The 21,006-nt window shown below is 38.1% G+C and overlaps 1 protein-coding gene across 2 annotated transcripts in view; it reads left to right on the top strand.

The window, feature by feature from the left end:
* LOC137627706 (uncharacterized) overlaps positions 1 to 7,493 on the top strand; it is a 71,509-nt gene extending 64,016 nt beyond the window's left edge. For both annotated transcript variants that reach the window (XM_068358946.1, XM_068358947.1), the window contains 4 exons: positions 58 to 315; positions 1,742 to 1,939; positions 4,820 to 4,909; positions 7,206 to 7,493. In XM_068358946.1, coding sequence (XP_068215047.1) covers positions 58 to 315; positions 1,742 to 1,939; positions 4,820 to 4,909; positions 7,206 to 7,354 — 695 coding nt within the window. In that variant the 3' untranslated portion in view covers positions 7,355 to 7,493. The remainder of the gene's footprint in view (positions 1 to 57; positions 316 to 1,741; positions 1,940 to 4,819; positions 4,910 to 7,205) is intronic.
* Positions 7,494 to 21,006: the final 13,513 nt, after the last annotated feature.

Here is a 21,006-nt window from a genome sequence, read left to right on the forward strand (position 1 = left end):
GAGGAATAAAATATATCAGTTTTCGAGCTCGATTTAAAAACTTTACTTATTCATTAGGATTGAAAGAAAGCTTTTGGATCGACGGAATGGACGTAGGGCACGACGGACACTGGACCACGAGAGAAGGAGAAAATTTCCCGATGGGAACTCCCTTTTGGGCCGGTTTCCCAGATTACCAGGAACCCAGCGGAGGAACCAAAGAGAACTGTGCTCACATGAACAACGGTCAGAGGTTTTATATTGACGATATCGACTGCAACTCAGCCTATTGGTTCATTTGCGAACAGGCAAATAACTACGAAAAGTCTAACAAAAGTAAGTATGGTTTTCTGAAATTTTACAAATGTATACATAAAACTCTTCAATACAAATTACATGAGAAAATATATAAGTAATTTATTTATTTGGGTATAGAAAGGCCTCTTGCAGATGTTAATCTTTTCTCTTTTGTAGTGAAAAAGTAAGGGTTTTGTATGAAAAGAAAAAATATTCTAAAAAAGTATTCTTATTACACAATAAATTAAGCTTCATATATTATAAGATATAGAAAAGAAGATGAGTTTAAAAAATCTCAACAAAGAACTAATTCTCTCTCTCTCTCTCTCTCTCTCTCTCTCTCTCTCTCTCTCTCTCTCTCTCTACTATTACTATTACCATCACCACTACTACTAATATAACTATAAATGTCCCTCCAAATCATGCTGAAGTTTTTCTAGTGTAGCTTTGTCACTTATTTCTGCATCGATATAGACAGAGGTTAGTTATTAAATGAGTATTATGAAATCGCATTTTGAATGGAGAAGCCTACAGGATCGACAGCAATATGCCCTTATCAGCCCAAAAAAATAAAAGGGAGGAAGTAGTAGTTCCGGGAAACCCGGTCAGAGAAGGAATTCCGAAGTTTAGCAGATAATGCAAAACGGACAATGTAACGTGCAATACACACCCGAGAGAGAGAGAGAGAGAGAGAGAGAGAGAGAGAGAGAGAGAGAGAGAGAGAGAGAGAGAGAGAGAGATATGGAGTTAATTGTGGGTATGTTGCCTCTGCCGTGTTGCAAGGAAGACTTCTGAATCATGATATAAAGTTTCTGAAAACAGTAAAGAAACCAGTAAAAATAACTAATCGTATTTGGAATGACGCATAGTACTTGTAGCATCTAAAATGAAGTATTTAGAATAGAGTTAACCTATGTATCTGAACTGTATTCTCTTTGAAATTTTTGAAAATAATCTAATTAAAATTAACTTTCATAGATTAGAAAGGTTCAAATGAATATTAGAAGGCATTGAGAGGAATTATGGCTTGCAGTTATTGATTATCATAACCACATGGATCACATTCATATATACCCAAAAGATCAGAGCTGACAGATGTAGTAAAAGTAATTTGAGAATTAGAATGAAAGTGAACAAATTATTAGGTAAAACAAAAGAAGTATAAAAGGATGTGTCATTGATAATGGTATAAACAAATGACTTTAATGGAATAGAGATAATTGAAATAGATATGTTTTAAGCGAACAACACCATGAGGCGCACCACTTGATCCTGGAGAAAGGAGAAGATTCGGAGCTTTCAAGAGTAATCTCTATGAAGAGAATACGTAAAAAACGGCAAATGACTTTTCAGAGATGCGTGGAGAACCCAAAATCAAGTCGGTTTGCGAAAACGATGAAAGCTTTGTGATTTACCAAATTTATAGAATTTATAGAAGAATTGATCTATTTATTTCTTGTTACAGATGTATCAACTTCTGACTCTCCCTGTCCATTTCACTATGTCAGGGTCGGTAGCAAATGTCTATCTTTCCTACACCAATATAAACTTCCATGGGACGAAGCAAGTTTGCAGTGCTGGGACCTGGAACCCAAAGGAGAACTTGCCATCGTCAATGATCTAGAGTTACTGAGGGCGATTTTTCTTTACCTTGAAGAAGGATGTAAGTTTGAAAAGATGTGAAATGATTTCTCCGTCAAGCAATTATATCCAGATATTTACTCTATCTTCACATATCTCCCTCCTCCATTCTTTTTATTATTATTCATACCATATTTTTCTTGAATTAACGGAAAGGTGTGTTTTGGACTGAATGTGAAATTTGGAGAGAGAGAGAGAGAGAGAGAGAGAGAGAGAGAGAGAGAGAGAGAGAGAGAGAGAGAGAGAGAGAGAGAGAGAGAGAGAGAGAGAGAGAGGATTATAACACGTTTTAAAATCGACTTAAATTTTCAATTTAGAGCGCAGAAAAATATCTGTAAAAATTAGTAAACAAATTAGGATAAATACGATTTTAGAGGAAATAGAGGAGAAAATAATTTGTTTAAAGTGAAGGGAAGAACAAGAATGAAATGTAACATAATTTACTACAGTGTCAGGAAATAATCGAATGCAAAGAGGCAAGAATCGTAAGAAATAGTGGCACCAAAGATGTTTGGATATCAAAGGCTTAGAGAAGATGAGGACTTAATTCAGAACATAAAGGTTAATCTATTGTTATTAGAGACTGTTTTTGAATACATACAGTAGCTAATAAAGATACCTTATTGATGCAGAAGCAGATTAGACTTCGATATATTTGAGCTTCAGTGGCATACCAACTAATGGATAATTAAGGTAAATGGTATGATATAAAAAGGGAAAAGACAGCTTAGTTTGATGGGATTTTGAATGCGATTTGTAGAAACCTATGTAAAAGGTGTCCTTTTTTTCTTTTTCCTCTTGTCAGACACATTCTCAGTGTGCCTGATATATCTGTTTGAAGGATATGTTATCAGAGGCTGGAGAAAATGGTCTCATTGCATTATGGGAAAGGTTATTGGAGGCTTAAAGACATATAGGGACAGCAGTTGATAGTTTATTCTGCAATCGCGTGGAAAGAACCGAAAGCGTCAATGTATACAGAAGAGAAAAGGATTCAGATATTAAAGCAATAGAAATTGTCACAAAGAACAGAATAAAGGACTCAGTTGCTGCTTAACATGAAGCAAAGTCTATGAGATGTTTAAAAGTTAAGGGAAAATTCCATATGTCACCAATACAAACTTTGAGAAGTTAAAGTGTAATTTTGAAATATTTCAAGTGACAAGCTGTGCATGATAAAGTTTGCCGAGATCAAATAGAAGTTGCATGATTAAAGGAAAAATGGTTTTGTGTAAAATTAGTCCTGTTTCGAATTATTTTTCTCATAATCCTATGATTATTCGAAGTCATGTTAAGGAAAACCCAAAGATAACTAGTATCTGAGAGCATGTTATTAATTTGCGTTATATAGAAAAGTTGTGGAGATTTCTTGAAAATTCAAATTGTATTTACATTAAAAAAAATTTACTATTTTTAAAACATCAAATTAAATTCTATTTGGCACATAACAAGATTGCTGAGAAATTAGCAGTAGTTTAAAACATGAAAAGTGCTAGAGTGGTAAGCATTATGACTGCGGCAAAACTTTATTATTTTCGTAACTGTAGTATTTTGAGTTATAAATAAATATCATAATTACCTTCTCCAACTTCGTTTCGGCGAAGGTTATGTTTTGATAGGCATATGTTTGTCTGTCTGTCTGTTTGTGATAATTGAAAAATTATTTGACCCAATCTCATAAAATTTGGTGAGATAATTGACCATGATTCAAGGACATGTTAATTAGATTCTGGAAGTGATTAGGTCATACGTTAAGGCCAAGGTCACGAAAAGGTCCAAAATGTCTTTTTGCAATATTGTGGCCACTTTTTACTTGATTTGAATGAAACTAGTGGAAAAATGTGTGAAATTCAATTGCGTATCTTGTGATATACAACAGGCTATAATGATCCCTTTACTTGCCATGTTTGTGTATCTATTTGTTTGTATGTCTGTGTGTGTGTTTGCAATTCGCATAACTCAAAAACTATTTGACCAAATCTCATGAAATTTGGTATGATGATTCGCCATGATTCAAGGACAATTTGATTGAATTTTAGAAGTGATCGGATAAAAGGTCAAGGTCAAGATAACGTAAAGGTCAAAAACGTCTTTTTGCTATATCTTGGTCAATTTTTGTCCAATTTGCATGAAACTAGTGTTAAAATATCCCTAATCAAATTACATATTTTGAATTATAAAACATGAAATAGTCGAAGGTATGTTCTTTACAGAGTACCTGTTCTAGTTGGCTTCTGTTACACAGTTGACAAACCCAGTTGCAGAAAAATACACTGACTAAGTCGTTTAAAATACGGTCGCAATAGCCTTAGTCATCATTACCAGAGATACATTATTTCATTGCAAATAATTTAAATTAATAGTTGATGAATCTTGGAAAATTATTATTTTTTTTATTTTATTTTTTATTTTTTTGGAAACATTATATTCGCCCATGTATGTTTAATAAATATTTTTCCACATCCCAGCTGCAAAGTTTTCTGAAAGACTAGAGTAAAATAAAGGAAAATTCTACTGTTCAAAAGTAAAAAAGCTTCTTTATCATGGGAAAGAAATGCCACCTAATCTATAATTATATCTACTTCTAGAACCACAGAAAAAATCAGCTACCACCCTTCATTCAAGCACTCTTAGAATAAAGGACTCTCAATGTCGCAACAGAAAATCCATAATACAATCAATATACATTTTAAGAAAAGGAAATTATTCAACAAATCTGAAAACACCACATAATTCGTATGCAGCATCCACTTCCCGAACCCTGGAAAGATTAGCTTCTTCATATAAACATTTAAGGAGCAAATGGTCTTTCAAAGTCCCTACAGAAATCTTCCCTGTTTCCCCTTACTTGTGGTTTGAAAGAGACTTCAATAATCCTCCATTCCCTTCTATTCTGTTGCAGGGCTGACAGATCACAATTACTGGATTGGAGGCACTGACGAGGGACACGAAGGTACTTGGACATGGACGGATGGATCAGCAGTACCTATGGGTAAAATCACTTCTTTTTTTAAGTAAAAAAATCATTGAACGGGGAAAGTCTTAATGAAAATATTAGTCAGAACTAAAGATTCTAACATTTTTATTGCAAATGCTTTTACATAGACTAATAAACATTTTAATCGTAAATCCTTGCTGCAGAAATAAGTATTTTTTTTTAATATTTGTTATATAATTGAATAATATTTTCGTTTTGAAAATTTGTCATATAGATGACTAATGTTTTCAATGCAAAATTTTTCTACATCTATTACAAAGGCCTTATTAACAAAAGAAAGCTACATGGTTTCCTCGCAAATGTTTAGCAAGTAAAGGCGTAATATTTTCATTACAAAAAAAAAAAAAAAAAAAAAAAGCAAAAGCGATTTGTGTAATATTTTACCGTACAAATGATTCATTAAATTTCAAATATTTGCTATAGAGAGGAGTAAAATTTTCTTTATAAATATTAGTTGCATAGTTGAACAAATATTTATTAAAGATTTTCTTAGGTACGATAGTAACAATTATTCTCCTAAACTTGAATCCGAATTTAGAGGCTTTCAAGAGATGAAAACCATGAAAGCTCCAGAATGATGACAAAAACAAAGTCAATTCAAATGAGCAACGGTATCCGGCGAGTTTGTCTAAAACAATTGATGTAAAACAAAATTTATCTAAAACAGTTTGTATAAAACAATATGCCCTAATATATCTGTATCTTCCTTATATGCTATGTATATAAACATCATACCTCCACAGTTTTTTCCCATTATGATATATACACAGAAAACTTGTTAACAGTAGACAGAAATAGTTACGGTCTCTTTATTACACTACTGAGTATAAATAGTTATTTACAATAATATCCAGCAGAACTAGTTATTTGGTATTTTGGGAATAAAACTTTTTGTTTACTACATGATATATTTGAGTATAAAAGACAATAATAGAAAAAACCCAGCAAATCCTTAGTTTTTATATATATGAATCATTAATTTTCTAAAAAAGATTATAATTCATACAAAAACGAGTAAATTTTTATTCTATATTTATCAATACTTTTGTTATAGCTAAACGAAAGATTGTGAGCAATAATATCATGTGGATCAAAAGTTTCTAACAAGGAAGGCTCCTTATTCGTTTTGCAGCAGAATATTCAATAAGGTAACAACTATAGCAGCCGACAATTATAACTGCCAACATTTTAACATTTCATCTTAAAGGTTTTCAGAAGGTTCATCCTTCAAGCCTTGAGTAGGATCCTAGAATATGCTGGGATGTTAACAATCTGCAACTACAAAGTATTTAAGAAGATATTTCAGTGAATATTATACCTTTTTGTTTTTGCATTTGGAATCTATTTATTTAGATGTATTTAGAATTAAGGATTTACTGATTTTATACAATCATTTTTAGACTCTAATACATCATGTAGTAGAACTAATTTTATTCTCAAAAGTACCAAACAACTATTTATATTGTCTAGCGTAGTAAAGAGTACGTAACTATTCGTTTCCACTGTTAGCAAGTATTCTCAGTAAATTTTGGGAAGATACTGTTGATGCATCTATATATATATATTATATATATATATATATATATATATATATATATATATATATATATATATATATATATATATATATATATATATATATATATATATATATATATGTATAGGGCTAATACAAATAAACTTTAGGCAAATTATATCTTAGACAATTTGCTTGTAGTGGAATCAACTTTTTACAACTATTTTTAGGCAAACTGTTTTAGATTAATTCTATTTTAGACAAATTATTTTTTAGGTAAATTGTATATTCGACAAATGGTTTTAGACAAAATCACCTAGACCCTGAGAAACGTGGATTATTTCCACATATTTATATAGCTTAAATTCTTTTATACATAAAAAAATTAAGATAAATAAAGAAAAGTTGTGCGCATGAACATTTCAAGACAATCTTTTCCGCGTAGTTTGCTTCTGTTTGTCACATAAGAATCATTATTTTATTTCCTGAGAAGCATTATTAACAAAGGACCTGATCCACCTGGCAAGAAATAGTTTAATCGTAGATCTTCTTTTACGTATATGACATTTTGTATTATGGCCTTCAACACTCAGGGGTTTGCAGAATTTTACACTGTCTTGTTGGTTATTTCTTTATTTAGTTTCACACTTATCTCTCTATAGATTTTAATTAGGTCGTATACATGAACAGCAGTAGTTTGTTAAGAATTACGAGTAGAGCCCAAAGAATTTTAACTTCTCACCAAGATGATGATAATAATAATAATAATCCCAGGGACACCGTTTTGGGGCCTCTACAATGGTGGTCAAGAACCTGCAGGAGGAAGTACAGAAAATTACTTGTTCTTGTCAAATCGGGACTTTTACTTTCGAGACAACAGTGGTTCAACTCACCTTACTCCTTTATGCCAGATGATTGAATAACAATCGTGAAGTGGAGAACTTGGCCAAGAAAGGGCACTGGTAAAGACATTCAGCGTCTATAATTTCTAATTTAAATTTTCAATATGCCAAAATATGGTAAGTGTCCTGACAATCCCATTTAATAAAAATAACACGAAGATTTTTTTCTTTATTTCTCCCTCACTCAATTTATTTGTTTCTTGCATCCCACTGTGCCCATATTTTACTCACACCAGACTCTTAAGGTTTCAGCCAAGTTTAAACGAGGGAAGGATACTAGCATTATTTCTGTCCTGCATAAACAGTTCAAGAAACTTGGGTAACAACAGAAGGCTTCCCTTTGCACTCGGCTATCTGAGCAATGCCCTGAACCAGCACTTTACTTACTTTTTAAGAGATCAGTGGTGTACATTTCGTTGGTGATCAACCATGACAGTACTGGGTTAAATTCAGGTGCTTTAGCTTCACTAACTAGTAGATGATAATAATTGTAAAAAAAGCGTTTGTGAGATTTGACTAAATAAAGATTTTTAGACAGGGCTATTAAGTTGAAAGGTTCATAAATTGATAAATCAGAAATAGCGGACTAAAATACAAGTATTATTATTCAGGCACAACTATGAATTACTCAGCAACCCAGAAATTGGATTCTGTAGCATAATCATCATTAAACGTCTGAAGCTTTATGGAGAAGGGTAATTCTAAAAAATGGCCAGCATCAATCAGGTCAGAATGATGATAATTAAGCTGTTATTTTTTGTGTGAATTGCCGTAATGTTATGGTATGATATTCACTGATTATAACCACGGCATAGGTATGAATATTCTTAAACCTTAAACTTTTTCCCTAAAGATGGGTTGTTACAAAGAAAAACAACTCACTTATTGCCAATTTCCTCCATTAGCTAAAGAATTTTGGAAGTATATCCCCCCCCCCCCCACATTAGCCACTTCGTATACTAGCGCAAAAAGGCTCATTAACAGTGCATTGAACTCTCTTATACATTTTGCAATTCACCCGATCTGGTAAACACCCTTTTGTTTCCTGAAATTATGTTTTTCCAACATGTGTTTAAACTAAAGCGTTTGTGGTTTTGTCTCCTTTCCCACCTCTTTATACCTTATAAATTCAATCATTTTCATGTATAATGAAATGAGTCGTAATCATTTGTTTTTGTTCTAACTTGAAGGAAACAAGAAGCCTTTAAACCTTAAAGTTTAGGATCTCTGTCTTTAAGCTTGAATGTATCCCGAAATGAAGAATAAATAAATTGATTACACCAGATCACTTTCCTGACATTCGTTTTTCCAAGACCACGCTCTTCATTCATACTTGGGTTCACCATGATGTTATTATTATCATTATTATTACTTGCTAAGCTACAACCCTAGTTGGAAAAGCAGGATGCTATAAGCCCAGGGGCTCCAACAGGGAAAATAGCTCAGTGAGGAAAGTGAACAAGGAAAAATAAAATATTTTAAGAAGAGCAACAATATTAAAATTAATATCACTTTATAAACTATAAAAAACTTTAACAAAACAAAAGGAAGAGAAATAAAATATAAGATAGAACAGTGTGCCCGAGTGTACCCTCAAGCAAGAGAACTCTAACCCAAGACAGTGGTAGACCATGGTACAGAGGCTATGGCACTACCCAAGATTAGAGAACAATGGTTTGATTTTGGAGTGTCCTTCTCCTAGAAGAGCTGCTTTCCATAGCTAAAGAGTCTTTTCTACCCTTACAAAGAGGAAAGTGGCCACTGAATAATTACAGTGTAGTAAGAAGAATTGTTTGGTAATCTCAGTGTTGTCAGGTGTATGAGGGCAGAGGAGAATATGTAAAGAATAGGCCAGACTATTCAGTGTGTGAGTGTATAGGCAAAGGGAAAATGAACCGTACCCAGAGAGAAGGATCCAATGTAGTACTATCTGGCCAGTCAGAAGACCCCATTACTCTCAAGTGGTAGTCTCTCAACGGGTGGCTGGTGCCCTGGTCAATCTACTACCTAACTGTTATATGTGGATTAAACTTGTGTATTATATGTTAGAGGACCTGTTGTAAATTTTTGTTTTGAATATCAACTATTGATGTTAAGATTAAAACGTTGCATCATTTGTAACCCAAAAATGTTGTTTTTAGAACAAGATCTTCTAGCAATTTCTAGTATTTTAATCTACGTCTCCAGCTTTGCTTATTGGGTATAATAATCCACTTTGAACGATCTACAATCCATCAAGAACTTCAAGAAAACGGTTTTTGAATTACGACCTCCAAATTTTAAGCTAACTCCGGGTTAATTTGAAACCGGCTTTAAGCTACTATCCTCCTGGATTTTTGCGCAGGATCTCGTCATTTATAAACATTAATCAATTGCTTTCAATCAGGGCCAACACAAAATCATAAGGTTAGATGTATGTACGTGTACGTTTTCATCTACTAATATATTTTATTGATGTCATATTTTTATCCGTTTATTGTTTTGTTCTTCGTTGCGATTACTATACTCGTACTGTGATAAAAGGCCACTCGATACGGCCATCATTTATTTGTTATTTTATTTTTTTGCAAAACGAACTTGAGAAACATTCGGTGTGTAAATTTGCATGTTGTATGATACTATCGTAAAACCAAAATCAAGTGGCAGTCGAAGAGTGGCCTATTTCCAAACGTAAAGTGTAATATCTAGATGCTTCGGACGATTTACACTGAGTATGATATTCAGTCTTTTTTCTTTTTGGAAGTTTCTTAATGAGAAGGGTAGACGGGATGGCTTCCGAGTTCCGATGTAAATGGAGATTAGCGGTTTGAAATGGAACTTGGATAAAGTACTCAGATGGGTCAGAAATTAGGCGGATTAATATATTTCCTCCAAGTGCAGGAATATCTCCTTTTATTAATTATAATTGTTCAAACTTCTCTCTCTCTCTCTCTCTCTCTCTCTCTCTCTCTCTCTCTCTCTCTCTCTCTCTCTCTCTGACATATATAAGGAATGTTTGTTAGTCCCATTAAGGTCATTTATTGATTACAAACCATCTGTAGAACACAATGGAACAAAACAACCTAGTCAGTGACTAGAAAAATAATTCTCATTAATGACAAAAAACAAAGAAATATTGTTTAACCCTTCCTAACTGCATTTACTCAGAGTCAGAATTCCAACCTAATCCCATATTATTATTATTATTATTATTATTATTATTATTATTATTATTATTATTATTTTCATTTTCACTTGTAAACTACTACCCTAATTGGAAAAACAGGATGCTATAATTCCAAGGGTTCCAACAGGGAAAAAGCCCGGTGACGAAAAGAAATAAGGATAACTACAAGAGAAGTTTAAGAACAATTATAACATTTAATTAAATCTTTTATGTATAAACTATAAAACTTGAAAATAACAAAAAGATAAAAACTTCAAAATAACGAGAGGAAGAGAAACAAGATAGAATAGTTTGCCCGAGTGTACCCTTAAGCAAGATGTCTCTAATCCAAGATAGTGCAACACCATGGTACAGAAGCTATGGCACTACCCAAGACGAGAGAACAATGGTTTGATTTTGGTGTGTCCTTTTCCTAGAAAAGCTGCTTAGCATAGCCAAAGAGTCATTTGTACCCTTACCAATAGGAAAATAGCCACGGAACAGTTACAGTGCAGTAATTAACCTCTTGAGAGAAGAAGAATTGTTCGGCAATTTCAGCGTTGTCAAGTGCATGCGGAGAGAGGTGTTAAGAACAAGTCAGACTAGTCTGTGTGTGTGTCGGCAAAGATGAAATGGGACGTAACCAGAGAGAGCAATCCAATGTAGTACTGTCTATCAGGTTTACCAACCAAGCGTTTTCCTGGGGTCGCCAAAATCTCAAAATATCAAAATAAAAATAAAAATTCAAAATATAGCAGAACTCGCAGGAAAGAAAAAATATATAAACGTATTTGTGATTTTTATTTATCGACTTGTATATATCTATTCATATGCAGTATAAATATAAAAAAAAAACTAAATTTTAATGGTGGTATCCCTGAGTGCCGTATGCGTTTAATACGTGAACAGCATCACTGTCCACGTCTAACCAGGCAGCCATTCCAACTGTCTGCAATTTGTTCGTCTTATATCGGTAAGTTGATGCATTTATAACTGTATAGTGATTTCGAATGTGCTGCATAGGTTGCACTCAGTCTTTGTTTCTTTAAAATTCTTAATTACTCACGATAAAGTGGTATGCCGACAGTAGAACCTGAGTACTTTTCTTGCTGACGAAGTATTGCACCACAGAATGTCAGTGGATGATAGCCTATCACACTGTTCATAATTGAGGCTTCTAAAACCTCATGGTACGCCCACCATATTTAAAGAGAGAGATGGGCAAGGGAAGAGGAAGAGAAGGAGATGGGCCAGGGAAGGAGGAGGGCGCATTTTTCATACCCTCTCCTCCTATATTTTCCTATATCCTCTCGCCTAAATCTCCTTGCTCCTCTTCCCCCATCCCCGTCTTTCAACGCCCCTTCTCCTCCTGCTTCTGTTTTACCCCTCCCCTCCTCTTCTCCTCCTTCTTGCCCACCTCCCCTCCTCTTCGATATTTCCTTGCCACCTCCCCTTCCTCTCCTCCTGTTTACTCCTTCCCTTCCTTTGTATTTACCTCTTGTAAGTTTGTGTTGTTTTTATTGTTATTTCATTTATTGTGTTATTAGATGTGTTATTTTATTTGGATGTTCTTGCGAAGCTGGCGCGTCTGCGGCACTGGTCACTTGGTCGAAAAGGTCGTTGGTTTGGTGGTTGTTTAGATATTTGGAGGATTTTATGTCGCTGGTTTTTGAGGTTGTTGTTTTGGCGAGATTTAGAGTGCTGATTATCATTGATATTTTCGTTTTCTGCTTCGTCTTATTTACTGCGATTTGCAAATATATTACACCTCTTTTCCTTGTTACTCCTTCATTGACCTCTGCCCTCCTCTCTACACCTCCTCCTCCTTGTTCCTTGCCCCTTCACTTTCCTTGCTACCTTGGAGGTGAGGCTGTGAAAGTGTTGTTGCCTTTCGCTACAACCTATTTGTATGAATCAGGGTTTGCCAGCTCTGACTGTCATCAAAACAAAAAAACAGAAATCGGCTGCAACCTGAACATGATTTGAGGGTAGCAATTTCTAAGACTGAACCACGAATAGAGAAACTTAGCAGCATGATCCAGGCCCAAGGCTCCCATTAAAATCAGTTTACCATTTAACAGAAAACATTTATACTTTTAGTTTGTTTTTGTGGAATGTGACAAAATATTATTCCAGAAGTGCGGTTTTTGATTAATTTTAAGCCTTAAAATGTATAATGTTATAATAAAATTTAATGATGTTAATTTTTTCTTTTCCAATCTTATAGTACCTCTCTTATAGAAGGATGTTTACTGTCCCTTACTCTTACAGCCAACAACTAGTAATATATAATAATACATATACAACTGAACTAGTGGGGTCACGGTCATGTCTTGAGGTGTATGATTGGGGTCACCTGAAAAAAAGGTTGGGAACCATTCTAATCAGTTAAAGGACACAATAACTCTCTAGCGGTAGTATCTCAACGGGTGACTAGTGGCCTGGCCACCCTAGTACCATTTTTATCTAAAATCAAACTTACCTGGAATCATTAAGAAATAGACAAGCTAGTTATCCAATTTTTGTGTACAAATATGGTATCATCGCGCAGTTATCCTTCTCCTTTCATGGCTTAACACACACACACACACACACACACACACACACACACACACACACACACATATATATATATATATATATATATATATATATATATATATATATATATATATGTATATATATATATGTCTGTGTGTGTCTGTGTGTGTATACATACTTACATATTTGTGCTAATGAATAAATATGAATAGTTTTTATGAAATCAATCTTTGATATACAATACAAGTAAGTCAAATATTTAAGGAGAGAGACTGGAAGAAATGACAATTTTGGGTGAAATTTATCAAATGTTAAATTTCAAAGCTCTATCTCATCTAAAAATGGGTGAAAATATTTATCTTGTTTTTTTTTCTCATATTTTGAAAGTTTACTGAATGTTGAGGATAATAGGGAGGTAGATATAATTGCTGTTGCAGGTGTTGAGGTGCCGGTGATGGGAGATGAGAATGAGAGAGAGATTACAAAAGAGGAAGTGAGGAGAGCACTAGATGAAACGAAAGTAGGAAAAGCATCTGGTATGGATGGTGTGAGAGCTGAGATGTTGAAGGAAAGGGGTGTGACTGTACTTGAATGGTTGGTGAGATTGTTTAATATGTGTTTTGTGTTGTCAATGGTACCAGTAGATTGGGTTTGTGCGTTATTGTACCACTATATAAGGGTAAGGGAGATGTGCATGAGTGTTGTAATTCAAGGCGTATTAGTTTGTTGAGTGTAGTTGGAAAAGTGTATGGTAGAGTACTGATTAATAGGATTAAGGATAAAACAGAGAATGCAATCTTAGAAGTACATGGTGGTTTTAGAAGAGGTAGGGGTTGTATGAATCAGATTTTTACAGTTAGGCAGATATGCAAGAAATATTTAGCAAAAGGTAAGGAGGTGTATGTTACGTTTATGAATCTAGAGAAAGCGTATGATAGAGTTGATAGGGAAGCAATGTGGAATGTGATGAGGTTATATGGAGTTGGTAGAAAGTTGTTGCAAGCAGTGAAAAGTTTCTACAAAGGTAGTAAAGTATGTGTTAGGATAGGAAATGAAGTGAGCGATTGGTTTCTGGTGAGAGTGGGGCTGAGACAGGGATGTGTGATGTCGCCGTGGTTGTTTAACTTGTATGTTGAAGGAGTGGTGAGAGAGTTGAATGCTCGAGTGCTTGGACGAGGATTGAAACTGGCAGACGAGAATGATCATGAATGGGAGGTAAATCAGTTGTTGTTTGCGGATGATGCTGTACTGGTTGCAGACGCGGAAGAGAAGCTTGGCCGATTAGTGACAGAATTTGGAAGGGTGTGTGAGAGAAGGAAGTTGAGAGTTAATGTGGGTAAGAGTAAGGTTATGAGATGTATGAAAAGGGAAGGTGGTGCGAGGTTGGATGTCATGTTGAATGGAGAGTTACTTGAGGAGGTGGATCAGTTTAAGTACTTGGGTCTGTTGATGCAGCAAATGGTGGAGTGGAAGAAAATGTACATCAGAGAGTGAATGAAGGATGCAAAGTGTTGGGGGCAGTTAAGGGAGTAATAAAAAATAGAGGATTGGGCAAGAATGTAAAGAGAGTTCTGTATGAGAAAGTGATTGTACCAACTGTGATGTATGGATCGGAGTTTTGGGGATTGAAAGTGATGGAGAGACAGAAATTGAATGTGTTTGAGATGAAGTGTCTAAGGTTTATGGCTGGTGTATCTCGAGTAGATAGGGTTAGGAACGAAGTAGTGAGGGTGAGAACGGGTGTAAGAAATGAGTTAGCAGCTAGACTGGATATGAATGTGTTGGGGTGGTTTGGCCATGTTGAGAGAATGAAAAATGGGTGTCTGCTCAAGAAAGTGATGAATACAAGAGTTGATGGGAGAAGTAAAAGAGGAAGGCCAAGGTTTGGGTGGATGGATGGAGTGAAGAAAGCTCTGGGTGATAGGAGGATAGATGTGAGAGAGGTAAGAGAGATTGCTAGAAATAGGAATGAATGGCGAGCGATTGTGATGCAGTTCCGGCAGGCCATGCTGCTTCTTCCAGTGCCTTGGATGACCGCAGAGGTAGCAGCAGTAGGGGATTCAGTGTTATGAAGCTTCATCTATGGTGGATAACGGGGGAGGTTGGGCTGTGGCACCCTAGCAGTACCAGCCGAACTCGGTTAAGTCCCTTGTCAGGCTGGGAGGAATGTAGAGAGGAGAGGTCCCCTTTTTTGTTACATTTGTGTCATGTTGGCTACCCCCCAAAATTTGGGAAGTGCCTTGGTATATGTATGTATGTATGTCATATCAAAAGTATAAAAAATGAGAAAATATAACTTATTTTTCATTATAATATCCCTTGTAAATAAGTGAGGGGACCAAGAACCATAAGTACGGGGACGAAGTACCATAAAGGCACCGCCTAGAATACCAGAAAAACAATGTAAGTGCTTCTAAAGCTTTATGTTAATTTTCAATGAATTTTTTTTCCCAAACTTTGTCAGCCGATATCTCAAAAGTAAGTTTTCTAAAATTGTTGCACTTCAAAACCTTCAAAATCTTCTTCCCTATTTATTTTCCGATTTCTTTCATTTAAAGTCCTGTAAATTCGTCGTTAAAATTTGCTTCCAACGTATAGAAAATGTGTAAATTTTTGTCTTCTTCTTTTTGAATCATTTAACAAAAGAAAATATTTTAATATATGTCGTGTGTCTTCTCCCTTTACAAAGTTTATTAAAAATCAGAAACGTATTTTCTGTTTTATTAAAAATTTATATGGTAACTTTTGTAGAGAATTTATCTGTCATTTTTTTTATTTTTTATTTTTTTAAATTTGGTAAAAAAACTGTTGGAGCCTGTAGGTTTTAACCAAAGTCATATTTCAAATTGGAAAATGTTGATTAAAAATTGGGGGTGGGGGAGAAATTTAGTTGAAACTTATGGGAGAAACTCTTCAAAAGGTGTACTATAAAATGCATACCCTACAATTTTGATTAAAAAGAAAAAAATAAAGTTTTTTTCCCCCAGTGCCCCCCCCCCCCCCCCCCCCCCTTGAGAAGATTGGGGTCAGAGGTAACCCGCGACAACCCTTTTAATGTGGTTCCAGTAAAGTCAGCCTACTATGATAATCGAATGAAAACTCAGGATTATTGGTACCCCACCAAAGAACAACTGGCCAGGTCTTTAATCTGTCAATATTTTGTCTTTCTTGGAACTAAATGATCAAAACATTTCGACTTTAGCTTGATATTTTGTGGGTCCAAGCACTTGGACTGTCAATTGATTCTGGTCATGCTTTTTATAGTGCACACACATCAAGCTTTCTGTGACGGGCCAAGAGTAGGTTATGACTCAAAGGCGAGATGAAAGCAACTGAGTACTTTATTATAGACACATCGACTATATATACACTCTAGGTCCCGGCAAGAAGGTCACAAAATACAACATGTTATTTCTTGTCGAACCGGCAACCAGTTCTGCTAACAGTTAACAATGAGAAATAGGCAGACAGGTTGACGCAAGTTGCTGTCAGTGCGAGGGGAGAGCAAAGATACAAAGGATAATATATACAAAAAAGAGAAATGTCGTTACTATGTACGACCGTGTGGCACACGGGTGGTACATGGCTCCCCCCCCCCTAAAAATGACAAACTATTTATGTTAAATAGGGCGCCCTGATCTAGAGAGGTGAACTGTAGCCGGGTCATCAGGCAGGAGATAAGCAGGTTTTAGATGATCAAGGGAGACCCAGTCTTCTTTGCCATGAATGTTTAGCAGGAATTCTTTCGGATTGCGTCGGATCACAAGAAAAGGGCCCGTGTAAGGAGTCCTTAGTGGTGATTTGCTAGTGCCGTTGCGTAGGAAGACTGTGTTACAGAGTGCAAGTGTGTTGGTATGGGATGCTTCGCGTGGGCTTGTAAGTCTGGCGGCATGGAGTAAATTTTCCCACGATGTGACGTATACGCTGGAGATCGTCCGAGGAGGTTTCCAAAATAAAAAATTCGGCAGGGACAGCCAACGTGATGCCATACACCATTTCAGATGCCAAGACGTCCAGGGCGTCTTTAGGAGTGGTTCTTAGTGGAAGCTGAGTAAACCAGTTGGAGTCTTTGCAGTGAGACATCAAAGCTGCTTTGAGGGTGCGATGAAAACGTTCAACCATTCCATTGGTAGCAGGGGTTGTAGGCAGTTGTCTGATGTAGGGCGATGCCCAGGAGATTCGCTAATGATGTCCACAATTGAGAGGTGAAAGTGGTACCCCTCTCAGAAGTAATGTGCCCAGGGATACCAAATTTTGCAATCCATACTGAGAGTAAGGGAGATGTACATGAGGTGGACGTTGCAGCTTCCATGGGAATGGCCTCAGGCCAACGAGTGGAGCGGTCGATGGCGGTAAACAGGTAATGATGTCCTTGTGATGTGGGTAGGGGGCCTACAACATCGATGTGAATGTGGGTGAAATGACGCTGAGGTTGAGGAATGGTGCCCACTCCTGAATCTGTGTGTCGATGTACTTTGGAAGTTTGGCAAGAAGTACAGGCACGGACCCAATCCTTAGCATCCTTAGTAATACCGTGCCAAATGATCTTCGTCTTCAGCAGCTGTGCAGTAGAACGGCGCGAGGGATGTGAAAGGCCATGAATGAAATCAAACACCTGTCGGTGCATGGGAGCAGGATTCCACGGTCGTGGTCTACCAGTACTGGCGTCACAGAGGAAGGTGGTGTTGGAGTCTTCGAGGGGGACGTCTTCCCAACTGAGGGATGTGTAGGATGTCCTACATGCTTGATACTCCGGATCCTGTCATTGGTCTTTAGCCAAGGCGTTGAAATCCAATCCCAGTTGAACGGCGGCCAACGTGTTTCTTGACAGGGCATCGGCAACGGGATTCATTTTCCCAGGGACGTGTTGAAGGGTGTAATTGTATTTAGCCACGGTGGAGAGATGTCGGCGTTGACTGGTGGACCAGGCATCAGACTGTCGAGTGAAGGCGTGCACCAGAGGCATGTGGTCTGTCCGAACGACGAAGGGCGTACCTTCTAAGAAATGGCGAAAGTGACGGACAGCCAAGTGTACTGCCAGCAATTCGCGATCGAAGGTAGAATAACCCAATTCTGCCTTGGATAGTTTCCTGCAAGCCATTGACCACCTGTTCGAGTACTGCACCAATAGCGACGTCGCTGGCATCGGTGGAGAGAAGGAGAGGGGCATGTGGGATGGGAAAAGTGAGAGCATCAGTGGCTGATAGGGCATTCTTTTCGTTGCAGAAGGCCGCTTCTTGAAGGGGGCCCCAATTCAGGTCTTTTGGCTTACCCTTGAGGGAGGCGTAGAGGGGAGTAAGAGTGACGGCAATGGCTGGCAGAAAACGGTGATAATAGTTGATCATGCCCAAGAAATCCTGAAGTGCTTTGACGGTCGAAGGCGTGGGGAAGTTCTGAACGGCTGCTACCTTCCCAGTGAGGGGATGGACTCCTTCAGGAGTGATGCGGTGCCCTAAGAACGACACTTCATTGGTGCCAAGGGTACACTTGTCGTACCGAACTACAAGGCCGTTTTGTTGCAGGCGGTCGAGCATGATGCGCAGGTGACGGAGGTGCTCCCCTTTTGAGGAAGAGAACACAAGTATGTCGTCCACGTAACATACACAGAAGGAGAGGTCCCCTAAGATGCAATCCATGAGACGTTAAAAAGTGGCCCCATCATTATGAAGGCCAAAACAGGAGTAATTGAAGGTGTATGTACTGAAGGGAGTGGTGATGGCGGTCTCGGGGATGTCTTTTGGGTTCATAGACACCTAATAATACCCCTTCAGGAGGTCGAGCGTGGAGAAAACCTTCGCTTTGTGCAGGAAGGAGGTCACATTGTCGATGTTTGGGAGGGGGTAGTGATCCGGTTCTGTTTGCATGTTCAGGTGCCTGTAATCCCCATATGGAAGGAGGGAGCCGTCTTTCTTCAGGACGATGTGTAAGGGGGACGACCATGGGCTGGAGGCCTTTTGGCAAAGGTCCCTTTCTTGCATTTCGGTGAACGTCTGTTTGGCGGCTGCCAATCGATCCGGTGCCAGATCTTCGAATTTGGTGAAGACTGGGGGTCCTGTCGTCTTGATATGGTGATAAATACCGTGTTTGGCAGGAGCCGTGGACGTTTCGCGAAGTTCTGGACGGAAAACTTCAGGGTATGACGTGAGGATGGGGGAGGGGGGTAGGCATCCATGGGTGCGCTGATGTGGAGAGCGAGGTTGGAGGAGGCGGGTTGAAGAGATGTCGACAAGCACGAGCCTGTGTTGACCAGATGTCGGTGGGCAACATCGACCAAAAGGTGGAAATGAGAGAGGAAATCCGCACCGAGGATTGGCAATATGAAGTCAGCAACGAGAAACTTCCAATTAAATTTGCCATTTCCAAACGATAATGTAAGGTTCTCATAACCGTAGGTGGCTATCACAGATCCGTTGGCAGCTACCAGGCAGACGTCGGCAGACTTAGACAGACTATGTTGTGTCTTGAAGAGTTCCCTTGGCAAAAGAGAACGACAAGCACCCGTGTCTACCAAAAATCGCACGCCCGTTCCTGCATCATGTAAAAAGAAAAGATTAGAAACACGGGAGGCCACCGCCACGAGCGATGGCCTACTTACACGTTTTTTGGCCACTGACAAACATTGGCACATTTATTCGCAGCAGCGCCGAATCTGGAGTAGTAGTAGCAAAACTGCGGCTGATGGGCGGCAGTAAGTGGCTGTAGAAGTCGTTGGTTGGGGCGCAAGCTAGTGATGGGTGATGGGTGGCTTTGTCGCTGCTCCGGCACGTCACGGGGTAGGCGTGTGTGTCCTATGGCATTCACGTCAGCTTCGGTTGACGTTGAATAGGCGTCCTCTTTGTCAGGAGTGGAGGCGTTGATGGAGGTCTTGAAGGTCGTGAAGTGGCTGTCTATAAGGGCGTCGGCTTTGGTCATCAAGTCCTTTATGGATAAACTATCGACATCGGGTATGGCAGCGCGTACAGGTTTGGGTAAACGCCATACCCAAAGGGCACGAAGTAGGTTCACCTCACGAGGAGAGCTGTCTGCGGCAGATTGCAATCAAGCGATACTGGTCATTTCCCTGAGGGCGAGCAAACCCCTATGGTCCTCCAAACGGTTGTTGAGAGAGCTGAAAAATCTTTGCTATACGGGCAGCTGGCGACGGCGAGTACTGCTGCAGAAGGTATGTTTTGAGGGTGTCATACGCTATTGGGGTGTCTCCTTGTTCACAAAGCCAGTCGGAGATTTCCGTGAAAGTGTCCTTGGGTTTCGCCACGAGAACATAATCTGCTTTGGTGGTTGAGCAAGTCACACCCTTGAACTGGACTTCTGCGCGCTGAAACCAAGCAAACACCTCACTGCTGGCGAACGACGAAAGTTTCAATGGGGCAGCGCCAACTTATCGTGAAGTCCGCCATAGTAACACTGAGGGTGGGCGGGGTAGGCGGGAGGAGTGAGTCGACTTCCGGGGTCACCAATGTGACGGGCCAAGAGTAGGTTGTGACTCAAAGGCGAGATGAAAGCAACTGAGTACTTTATTATAAACACATCGATTATATATACACACTAGGTCCCGGCAAGAAAGTCACAAAATACATCATGCTATTTCTTGTCGAACCGGCAACCAGTTCTGTTAATAGTTAACAATGAGAAACAGGCAGACAGGTTGATGCAAGTTGCTGTCAGTGCGAGGGGATTGCGAAGATACAAAGGATAATATATACAAAAAAGAGAAATGTCGTTAATATGTACGATCGTGTGACACACGGGTGGTACAGTTCCTTAATTCATTGGGCTGACCACAAAAAGAATAATAGTTACCATGACCATTTCTCATCCTTGGGTGCAAATCAAACTCCCTTTGTTTTGTTATCGGTTTATGTTGAACACGGTAGTAAGCCATTGATCTCTTGTGTGTTGGGTTTACCCGATCACAGTATGCAGTTCATAAGATAAACAATTATATTTACATTGGTATAAATGATAAAATAATCAATGCCATTTAATC

This window comes from Palaemon carinicauda, chromosome 35 (genome assembly GCF_036898095.1).
Source record: "Palaemon carinicauda isolate YSFRI2023 chromosome 35, ASM3689809v2, whole genome shotgun sequence".
Lineage (NCBI taxonomy): Eukaryota > Metazoa > Arthropoda > Malacostraca > Decapoda > Palaemonidae > Palaemon > Palaemon carinicauda.